Source organism: Anolis sagrei, chromosome 3 (genome assembly GCF_037176765.1).
Source record: "Anolis sagrei isolate rAnoSag1 chromosome 3, rAnoSag1.mat, whole genome shotgun sequence".
In the NCBI taxonomy this organism is placed as follows: domain Eukaryota; kingdom Metazoa; phylum Chordata; class Lepidosauria; order Squamata; family Dactyloidae; genus Anolis; species Anolis sagrei.
In genome coordinates, this window is record NC_090023.1 from 92,111,772 (window position 1) to 92,124,053 (window position 12,282).

The 12,282-nt window shown below is 37.5% G+C and overlaps 1 protein-coding gene across 2 annotated transcripts in view; it reads right to left on the bottom strand.

Annotated features, from left to right (window-relative positions):
- The window catches only part of PRPS2 (phosphoribosyl pyrophosphate synthetase 2), a 33,313-nt gene that overhangs the window by 13,672 nt on the left and 7,359 nt on the right, over positions 1-12,282 (bottom strand). The window contains exons 2-3 of one of the 2 annotated variants that reach the window (XM_060769964.2): positions 5,453-5,636; positions 1,880-1,894 (exon numbers count right to left, since the gene is read on the bottom strand). In XM_060769964.2, the coding sequence (XP_060625947.1) occupies positions 1,880-1,894; positions 5,453-5,636 (199 nt within the window). The remainder of the gene's footprint in view (positions 1-1,879; positions 1,895-5,452; positions 5,637-12,282) is intronic. The other variant, XM_060769965.2, reaches the window with a different exon arrangement.

The window sequence follows — 12,282 nt, forward strand, 5'->3', positions numbered from 1 at the left end:
ATTGGCCACATAATTGGACTGGGGGACCTATAGATTTCTAGAGAACATTTTAATCAAATCTGTGAATAATCAAATCTGCAAAAGTGGAGGGCTGAATGTTCTATACAATTTTTCAGTTCTGACAGTGAGCAAACATTACCGGTGAAGCACCCAGACTTTGGTTGTGTACACAGCACAACTGCATAATCTCTCAAGCACAGATTGATACAGCTGAAGTGCCACACAATTCATTGTCTGAAATACTGCTGAGTAAAAATAAAAATAAACATGGCATGGCAACATGACAGTCAAAGAACAGTCATACTGCTCACTAGTTATGTGGTTACATCAGCAGTCAGGAGGCAAAGTTCAGCATACACCTTACACTGCCGATCTCAACAAGAGCAGAAAACAGAACCAGCAGCTACTCCATGCAAAAGCACCATCTTATTTATTTCAAGATTTTACACTCCCTGAACATCCATGCTGCTTTGAAACTCTGCAACAGCAGGATGACTACAGAGAGAGTCTCTGTTAGAATGGGAACAGTTAAAGAAGCTACTTTTGGCTCACGGGAAGCTCTACCTATTTCACAACCAAAATAACGGGAAGACTGGCTAGAATTCAGTTCCATATTCCTTAGCTAGACACCATCTACATTTCTTAGCTGAACATCCACAAGGAAGAAAAAATAGTCATTAAAGCTTACTGCAAATCAAAGAGTTCTCCCTTCCAAGATGCTAGTACGCTGACATTTACAGAGATATATTAAAAAATCTACAGTGAGCAAACAGTATAGGTAAAGCACTCAAGACTTTGATACACAACTTATTTACTCTGAAGAATAACATGTCTATAATTGCAACACACTGGTGAAAAAAAACACACACTTATCCAGCATAAACACAGTCCTGATGGGAATTAGTCCTACATATATTTCATACACCTCCCAGATTATTACTTATCTCAAAGAACTAGTATATAACATAACATACCACACCAAACCAAAAGAGTGTCTGCAAAGTCCTCAGATGGAATATTCTGACATAATGGGCTAACAAATGAACCACCTTGGATTATTTTTATTTTTTTTAATAAAATGCATATTATTTATTTATTTATTTCAAACATTTATATCCCGTCCTTCTCAACTCCCGAGGGAGGACTCATGGCCGCAACAAACAAAAAAGGCAACAACACAATTACACATTGAATAAAAACATTAGGTTAAAATCAATCTAAAACATTATATGGGAGGCAATAAATGGACCAATCTAAAAGCACTACGAGAAATCACATCTTGATGCCTTAATCAAAACTAGTACAGATTGTTTACGATATACATATCTAACGAGACACAATTTTATTTTCTTGCAAATGATACTTTAATGTTAAAGTTATTAAGCATGCAATTAAGCTATTAATCACAACTCTGTTATGTAACATGAACAATAAATCTTCTTTTTCATGATATGAATATTTAAAAAGCCACACTATGAAAAATGTCAAATTTTTTCCCAAGAATTTTACGCAAATTTATTCAGCATTTGTTGTGTATTTGTCTACCACGTTTTTTGACATAAACTATAAACAATACCTATATACTCAATATATTAATAATAGCAATCCTAGTTTAGTGGAGTTGTAGTTATTCAAAGAAACTCTATTTTTTATTTACACTGGAAAAGGTCTGATATTAATATAGAATTCGTCACACTGCCAAAAATACTAATTTATGTGTAATAGCAAAAAAATCATGTTTTCCTTTATGAAGATATAATTTTCCCAATTGTAATTAAATAGCATGCAGTGAGACTGAAGCTGCGATCAAAAGGAGTGTGCCAGAAACTTGTAAGCCATGGTACATTTGTGATCAAGATAGCTGCAAGGTACCACTTACCCATCTACCTTGGTCCTATATAGGAAAACACAACAAAAATAAATTAATAAATGTGCAAATCCTTCTCTTATCTGCAAGAACAGGAGAAGTTTAAAAATTATTTTCAATTAATCCAAATCCCCATTCGACTGCTTTTAAGCATACTGAAAAATTTAGTACTGCAAACAGAATGGGTTAGCCATTAAATATTAAGATTTATTGATGTATTGAAAGAAGGATATTGCACAGGATTTGTAGGATTAAGGAGAAGATTAGAACGTCCTCAGTGCCTCTAATTAATAAGATATGTAAATAAAAAAATTAAAGTTTAATTATGTAATTTATTTAGCACCCTGAATGTGAATGGTACTTCAAAGAATAGAATATATTCATTTAAAAAATACTAATATAAACAGAGGCTGGATGGTCATCTGTCAGGGGTGCTTTGAATGCAATTTTCCTGCTTCTTGACAGGCGGTTGGACTGGATGGCCTACGAGGTTTCTTCCAACTCTATGATTATAAGGGCATACTGTCAAAATGTTACCATCTTATCACAGTAAAGAATATTTAAAGTGGGATTTTTAGTATGTTGATATACAGTCTTCACATCTTTCCATCAAGAAAGGAGTCTGTTTCCTCTGTGAAGAAAAGGGTGGCTGAATTTCTGTCTACTAAGGAATGAGTCCATCTCTTTCCTCTGCAGAGAGAAGTGCCTGAAGCCCGGCTGTGTTTCTCTCCCCAGAGAAACGAGTCAACTTCTTTCCCAATAGAAAGATATGCTTCAGTAGCACAAAGAATAAGACTAAATAACAGTTTGTGCTCCAACATGTGAGTCTTCCTTTCAGCTTCACAGAGTAGAAAATGAGACAGGAGGGATATTTTGACTATGTACTGTACAGTATTTTCAGGGAAGGGTTCCAGATATCATGAAAAAATCATATGCAGATCCCTTGCAGAAGAAGCTGGCCTACCATCTTGGGCCCTATCTACACTGCCATATAATGCAGTTTCAAACTGCATTATACGGTCAGTATAGACTCATACAATGAATAATATATTATACAAATCTATACTGGACAGTATGGACTCATATAATAGACTCATAGAATGCATACTGCATTATATTAATCTGCACTGGCCACATAATATAGTTTCAAATTGCATTATATGATAGTTCAAAAACAGAATGAAAAATTACTCAGTCAAAAGATTAATTTATTCGAATATCCCCTGAAAGAGTATCAAACTTTAGCTGTTATGTGACATCTGCAAAAACTGTGGTAGCCAAATAATGAAACACAACTGAAGAACAGTTTTCATACAGTATGTTGCTTGGCAAAATTAAGGGATTGAATTAAATAATCAAAGGATAGAAGATATAGCAGAGAAAGCTTTACTAGAAACTGGCATGCTTTTATTGTTGATTTGAAACAAAACTATCATTGACATGAATATACATTATTGCTTTTCAATACTGTGATCTTAATAAATACATATGTTGGAGATAGGAATATGCTTTTTAGTGCATTCTGTATTACATTGGCATCTCACATATGTATCAAAAAGTTTTTTCCTCATTGCATTTGAAGTATATACTTACTCAGCTTCTGCCTCACCATAGTTACTCTTATACCAAATGCTAAGCAGATGCAATGTTCGATTTCAAGGGCTATGTGGCAGTGTAGGGAAAGAGAAAAATCTTCCCCACATTTCAGAACAGAACTGACTATTTTTCAGGGACATCTATTGTTCTGGCTAAGTAAAAAGCATCAGGCAGCAAGGGTTACTTCTACAGAAAAAAAATTTGTGCGGCTGTGTACTAGGAATATATTTCCCAAGATAAAAATCCCTTTGCGCCTTGTATTAATAGCTTTAGAGTCAATATTTTATTTCATGTACCTGTAAACGTTTAAGTTTCAAACACTGCTTTCTCCAACACATGGTGGCTTTAGAGGGCACCAAGCTTTCTTCCATAGCCAAAGCAACTGTTGGAGGGGGAACTTTGGTTCAGAGAGCATAGCAAACAAAGCATTGCCTCGGAGCCAGCAACCCTTTCCCCTCTGTGGTTGCTTTGGAGACTAAGGGAGCACTCTGTCCAGCTTCATCCCATTGGGTGAATCTGCCACTCCTTCTGTTCCCTGAAAACAACCTGCGATCAAACAGCTTAGCCAAAAATTAACCTCACTGTCCTTAGGGATAGGATTTGCATGTTTTTCTCTAAATACAGGGATACCTTTCAGCGAGAGGAGAATATGCTCAACTCCCTCGTGGTTTGTTTTTTTTAGGGTGGTGATGGAGAAATGTAAGAATTACAGGGTGTTTCAAAAAGATGGACTCAATTTGAAATTCCTATCTCTCATCAACCGCAAATTGCCCATGAAAGAAACCCTTACCCATTGAAATGGTGAGGCTTAAGTTTCAAATGATGACCATTAGATGCCCAGCGCACAAACAGTTCCTAGCCTCACTTATCCACAACATGGCAATGTGCAATAGAAGTCCTAATGACACATTCTCCATTTGCAGAGCTATTTTTTAGATTTCCTTTTGGCTTGAAATGGTTAGTAAACCTTGAGTACTCGCTACTTCGCTACTTTACGTGTAATTGTGGCATGTTGCCATCGTGAAATATATTGTGTTGAAATTGGGTACATTATTTTGAAACATGCTGTATTTTAAGTCTTCAGTATTGTTCAAAATTATGGTGTAGCGCAGTGCTTCTCAACCTGTGGGTCCCCAAATGTTTTGGCCTTCAACTCCCAGAAATCCTAACAGCTGATAAACTGGCTGGGATTTCTAGGAGTTGTAGGCCAAAACATCTGGGAACCCACAGGTTGAGAACCACTGGTGTAGCTCATAGTGACCTCTTCAGCCTAGCTGCACTAAGGAGACAAGTAGAAGGTAAACAAGTTTTGGTTTTGCAAGCATGGCTGAGATCATCCAAACCTGTTAGTTTCATTGAAGGTGATGCAAAGTGTCAACAGTAGCCACTGCTGCATTGGAAACACAAAAAATGAGCTGAAGCATTTCTTGTCAAAGCTTCCTTTCCTTCGCATATAGAATAAAAAAAGGAAAAATGTATGGCCTCAGAACTGAAACATAGGGCAATTTCCATTAACATATTTTCAGAATCGAGCTGCATTGGTCTGCAAATCAAAAAAACCCTTTCTGGATGTTTTGGAATGTGGAAAACTTTATGATTCAAAGATTCAGGGTAAGACAGTGAAATTAATGATTGCACCAAAAAGGATCAACCATTTACAGGGGGAAATTCTTTGAAAGCCAATTCTATTTATTTTAGGAAAACTGTGCTTCTAACTAAAAATTCTTAGGAGTGTATCTTTAACTTACTCTAGTTTGTTATAGTCTAAAGCAGTCGTTCTCAACCTGTGGGTTCCCAGGTGTTTTGGCCTACAACTCCTAGAAATCCCAGCCAGTTTACCAGCTGTTAGGATTTCTGGGAGTTGAAGGCCAAAACATCTGGGGAGCTACAGGTTGAGAACCACTGATCTAAAGTAATTTCATAATTTGGCAAAATGCAGGAGAAAAATCATTCTGTTGTGATGACGAAACGTAACCAATCTTTACCTACCTTATCTTTCTTATCTTGCCTGGCATACGGAAAACATGGTATTACTGCAGTAACACGGGAGGATGAGGCAATCTTGCAAGCATTGATCATGATGAGAAGTTCCATCAAGTTGTCATTGATTTCGCCACAACCACTCTGGATAATGTACACATCTTCCCCTCTTACGCTTTCACCAATCTCAACACTGAAAGAAAGAGGGAGGCATAATAGCTAAGCTTTTAGAGGAGCTGCTTAACACTTAGCTTTAACCAAACTACTTCAAATGTTTAATAACATAATTCATTCTTTTCAAGGACTTCACAAGAACATTCATTCCAGAAGCCAAGAGGTTATTGTCTGCACATCTATTAAAGGCTAACGTTTTCTTTTCCGTTTTGATGTGGTGCCCAAAAGTAATTTGAAGGGGAAAACAAAACAAAACACACAAGTGAATTTTAGATATATAAACCTAAAAATGAAACAACCATATACTATCTACAAGAACATAACTATTAAAATAACAAAACAAAGACAAAACCAACACACACATATACAAACAAAAACAAAAGCTTTGCACTTCCCACTCTTTCTGATGCTTATATCCCTTCTTAGTCTACTCCTTTTAAATGTTATATAGTCACATACTTCTTTTGACAACACTCTACTACTTCATGAATCCCACATTTGACAAATGCCCCCGTTGTTTTGAAAAGACAATTGCAATTTCTATGAATTGAAGCTGTTCTTTGAATGCATATTTCATGCTTCTTGGCAGGGGGTTAGACTGGATGGCACAGAAGGTCTCTTCCAACTCTATGATTCTATGACCCTACTAGTATCGTTCTACTAGTGTTGAGTCTTGAAGGTATGGATCAAGGAGATGGTAATGAATTACAAACACTTCTGACCTGATGAACAAAGATCTTTTGGGACTAAATGAACTCCTATGCATTGGATAACACAAGTTATACAATGCCATCTGGCTATCTTCCATATACCATTGGCAAAGAACATAAATTATAAGACGGTTATAAGGCTGCGGTGCAAGACTATAGAAAAACATTAGGATTTACCAGATAATGGGTTGCTCATCTGAACTTCGCACTTCACAGACATGATGACACACTTTGTATACTTCTCCAGTGTTTCTGGTTATGAGCAAATGATTACTGTATTTTATGGCAAATAAGACTACTTTTTAACCCAAATCTTCTCAAAACTTGGGAGTCATCTTATATACCGGGTGGGTGCTAAAACTTCCAAGCTGGACTGGAGAATCTGCAGTTGGCACATATGGTGGAGGGAGCTCAAAAACGGCTGTGGCCACAACCCCCGCCATATGCAGCGACCACATGAAAGCAGCAAGGGCGGCGCTGTAAAAGCATGGTAGAAGAAAATCCACTAGTGACTTTACGTGGTCCTGATGACGAGGTGAGGGGACGCCTAACCAGGAAATTGTAAGTGAAGGGTGGAGCAAGCTGCAGGAGTCCGAGACGCCCAGGGTATGGAAAAGAGAGTTAGTACGGCACTGTGCCCAGAAAAACAGGCCTCTTTCACCCGTCTGGCCCGCCTTTGTATCCTATTACCATCCCTCCTTCTCTGCCTCTCAGATCTCACTCCCGAGGATTGTAGTGAAGCAGTGCAGGTGCACATGTGCAAGATCTGAGAGGCAGAGAAGGAGGTAAGTAATAGGAAAATTACCATATTGAAATCGAATCTGATACTTTAAAAAAAATTGGTGTGCATTGGAACAGGGGTAGTCTTATACGGTGAGTATATCCCAAACTCTATATTCTAACTGGAAAAGTTGGCAGTTGTCTTATACGGCCAGTCATCTTATACGCCAGAAAATATGGTATTAAACATTTGTTATTTTTCAGAAAACTACTTAATCCAATTCTAAGTACCTTTATTCCTCTTGCCTCATGGTCTATTTGATGTATTCCACACATTATAGCACAGATACATTTGCAATAAAGTACGCATTGAACAATGAATTGTGGCCCTGATCACCGAGCCAATATACTAAACTTGATTGTCACATCCATAATTGTTCCATTTTCTTCACGAGTACAAATGTATAAAGTGGGTTTGGCAGAACATACAAGACTGGTTCACTTTTTACAATTCAGGCACAATTAAGTGAACAAGACCCAAAATGAATCTTAAACCCATGTTTGTTTGTTTTTACTACAAGTCAATGATTTTAAAAGAGCTTAAACTATTGCCCGATTAATCCAAGAGCTTGCATCAGTTATACAGTTACAACATTTTATTCCAGTTGCATATCAAGGGCAAAATTACTAATTAACCATCAAAGTTCTCCTCCATCCCCCAAGTTTAAACAAGGTCACGAGACAGGTGCAAGGGCAATCAAAAGAGATCTTCTCCCATTAGGACATCTGTATTTGTTTTATGCAATTTATCAGGACTCTCAGAACATAGCAAATGAAGTGACGTACAACACAATGACTTTTCAAAATGCAAACTCCAATGTTAATTGACTTTGTACTATGAGAGAAGGGTTTGACCTGTGGTCTGATCCTATGTATGTCTAGCGTACACCAGAACCATTCGCTAAGTGCTCCTACTTGGGGGCAGTTGGGTGTTGGGTTAGGCTACTGGTAAGTATTCCTTTGGCTCAACAAAAGAAGACATACAGCTGCAGGAATACTGCTTGAGCTAGAAGGCTGGAAGCTGGATATTCTTATGGCACAGGAGAAAACACTCTGTCATTTTTCAAATCAAATCGAAAAATGACAGAGTGTTTTCTCCTGTGCCATAAGAATATCCAGCTTTCATATTTAACATTGCACCATAATTGAATGTACCGTAATTGCCACTTAGCTGTTGAAAGTAGAAAATCCAGCCAGCCATGACTTATACGTGACCTTGCTTTCTGTTAGACTGAGGAGGTTACTAAGGAAGAGAACTGCTGGCTTTTCCCTTTAACTGCATGTGTTGTTTTAAATTGTGAACTCAAGACAACAGACTGCTCGCCTGGCTATATGGCACACCTCATCTCAGCTTATCTTCTGTACAGGTTTATTTCCTCAAGTCAAGTTCAAATGGAAGATGTGGCAGAAATACATGTAGTTATTAGAACAGGTATTGAGAGTGGAAAAGAAGAAGAAAGAAAGCAAACAGAACAAAATCATTGGAAAATGGACAGAAGAAGAGCAAGTGAAAGTAGTATGGAAAATATACAATTTAAGCTGAGTATCTCTTATCTGGAATTCTTGGAACCAGAATTGTTTGATTTTGAGATACCTGTATTTGCCATATATGCACATTATGGGGTTATCTTGGAAGTCTGGACCCAATTCTAAACACAACATTTATTTATATACACTTTATAAACATTGCCGGAGAGTAATTTTATACAATATTTATACAATTTACAATATTTTTAAATAATTTTGCACATAAATCACCATTTGTATACAGTGGACCATCAGAATGCAAATATGTCACAATTACAGACATACTTTCACAAATTTTGGATGATTTCAGATTTCTAGATAAGGGATACTCAACAGGTATCATGGGGAAGTTAATTAAAAGCATTAATTCCCATGTTTGTAACATAGCTGTCCAAAATAAACAAACAGCTATGTTCAAAGAGGGCAACAACCTTCAGAGAATACCTTAACAATAATTAAACTAATAAAACCCACAAGAGCCAGGGTAGCAGGGCATATAATCAAAGTCATCTTAAAATATCAAAGTTAATAATAAAGCATTTTAAAATCGTTAACTTTGTAAGTAGGACATGATTGCATAATAACTTGAACAAAGTTACAGGATCTCACAACTAGAGAAAGAGAGGTTCAGATGAACAAATTATGAGTAAATGTTCAACCACTAGGATGTAAACCCACAAAACTTTACATTCACCTATAGGGGATGTAAATAAGGTCTCTCCACGACACATTTGGGTTTAGACACATTTATATAAGAGACCGCCTGGTAGTGCAACAGGTTAAACCACTGAGCTGCTCAACTTGATGACTGAAAGGTTGGCAGCTCGGGATGAGCTCCTGCTGTTAGGCCCAGCTTCTGCCAACCTAGCAGTTCAAAAATATGCAAATATGAGTAGATCGATAGGTACCGCTTCTGCGGGAAGTTAACAGCACTCCATGCAGTCATGCTGGCCACATGACCTTGGACATGTCTATGGACACGCTGGCTCTTCGGCTTAGAAATGGAGATGGGCACCAACCCCTAGAGTTGGACATGACTAGACTCAATGTCAGGGGAAACCTTTACCTATATAAGAAGTGGTTTTCAAGATATTCTGAAGCCAACATAAAATATACAGATAACCCCCATCACTTTGGACTGTGCTTGGAAGCATAAACATGACATATTTTCTACATGGATATTAAATACTTGCACAGACATGTTCCTAACCACTACTTTCTAAGCTAACAGAGGCTTTTGAGAACTCCTCAAAATCAGCCACGTAAACATTCACTGTAGCCCAATCTTAATTTAACCAAAAGATATCCCACTGTGGCCACGTCTAGACTTCACCAAAATGGGTGCAGTTGGCATGCAAGTGAGTGTTGGGAACTATAATCCAAATATTAACCTAGAGGACCATAAGATTCCCACTCCTGTAGTCAGTTTGCCCTTCATAATTGCGGATTTTGACTTTTGCAGATTTGATTAAAATGTTCTCTCTACAAATCTTTGATTCCTTCAGTGCAAATCTATGTTCAACTTTCAGTGGAAGACAACCACAAGTTGAGCTGAAGAACCAAGTAATTCCTAAAGAGGTATTCTTTCAGGTTAAAAATATATATTTTTTAAAAATGTATGGTTTTCATTTCCGTGATGGTCCTAAACCCTGAGAATATATGTATACATTTTTATGAAGGAATATCAGTACAGAAGATCTGCTAATTATGTGAGCTTGTTAAAAAGATTCAGTTATGCATGAAATGCTTTGAACTCACAATATTGCGGAGAAGGACCTAGAAAAGTGTCCTCTCTAGACCCCTGGTAGAAGGGGAAAGACTTCTTTAGTTACTGCTATCCCCCACAACCCCACCCCCGTGCATTTTACCATGGTATACATTGAGAAGGCCAAAATACTGTTTATTTCAAGTACAGTAGAGTCTTACTTATCCAACCTTCACTCATCCAACGTTCTGTATTATCCAATGCAGTCTGCCTCCCACCCGGATCCACAGCTGTTTCAATACATTGCTATGTTTTGGTGCTAAATTCATAAATACAGTATGTAATAAAAAAAACAGGTACCAGATTCCACACAATACTATATGACATGGAGTGTCCAGAAACAGATTTGTGACCTAATGCGTGGGCCAACTATAGAACATAATTTATTAATATTTACAAAGCAATATATAAGGACTTTACTGTGCATATTTTTAAAAAATGTGCCACATGAGAAATTATGTTAAGATTTCCCACTGAAACAATACACGCTCACCTCAACACCCCTGCCCTTTTAAAACTGCCTCCACATGCCACAGCAGTGGATTTGTTAAGGGTTGTATTAGCATGCTTGCATATAAACAGTCTGCATGCAGTTTGGGGAGAGACCAACTTAAAAGGGCCGGCCAGGCTATTGACTCTGGAGCTTGCCCCCTAAGCTGGTCCAAGAGAACAAGGGTTTGTTGACCCTCGGAGCAAGGCTTATCAATGTCGCCACCAGGCTTGTGTGAAAGGGCTTTGGATTTTCCTGGGAGATTACCAGAATTTTAATATTGAGCCATATAGTTAATTGTTCACTTCTATTACTGCATCACATTGAACCCACATTGCAAACTCTACAAACGGTGCTTCAACAATAGCTGAACAAACGCAGCCAGGGAAGCTGCGGTAATGATGTTAAATGAGATCGTAAAGTTCCTAACTTGCTTACTACAGGAAAGAGGCTAATTTCATATTCTCTATTTGGAGGTTATATTCTGTTATCTACACCCATTTAATAAAAGAGACGATTGATACGTGTCTCACATAATAACACATTTCTAGTCCAAAAAGCCAGTGAGAATGCAAAGCCCTTAGATTAGATAGCATAGATTATTTGTAGTTTGTAGTTATTGGTTATTTTGATCTTTAAGATGTAGTAGTATCATTCAAAAAATTATTTTTAATCTTTTATTGGTGATGATGTTTTATTTTTGTATGTTTGCATGCAGGTTTTGTTTTAATGTATCTAAATAAAAAAAATTAATCATAAAAGAGGCTAATTTTCTTTGAACTACTCAAGTATTGATTTTTCCACCCATAATTTAAGACTGTAATCTAATATTATTTCTGTCACTTTCTCTCTTACACCCATCGCAATAAACACAGACATGGCTTTTGAAAGGCAATATGAAAACATCTATTAGTATATGCACCACTACATCTGTGCATCTGGGAATAAAGAAAACATGTTTGCAACCTGTGAAATAACCAAAGATAAAACTGCAGCCATCATAATAATCTACCAGCAGTGTTTCAATTTTTATTCATCGGTCAAGTATTTCCTCTGGACTGACCAAACAAACAATGTTAAACCAGCAAAACCGCTAAAGTGTTTGGATATGGAACTATATCAAGTACTCACTTTTTTCTTGTTAGGAGCAACTTGAGAAACTGCAAGTTGCTTCAGGTGTGAGAGAATTGGCAGTCTGCAAGGATGTTGCCCAGGGAATGCCTGGATGTTTTACTATCCTGTGGGAACCTTCTCTCATGTCCCCGCATGAGAAGCTGGAGCTGACATACAGGAACTCCCCGTGCTCCCCAGATTCGAACCATCGACCTTTCAGTCAGCAGTCCTGCCGGCACAAGGGTTTAACTCATTGCACCACCAGGGACACCTCACTAAG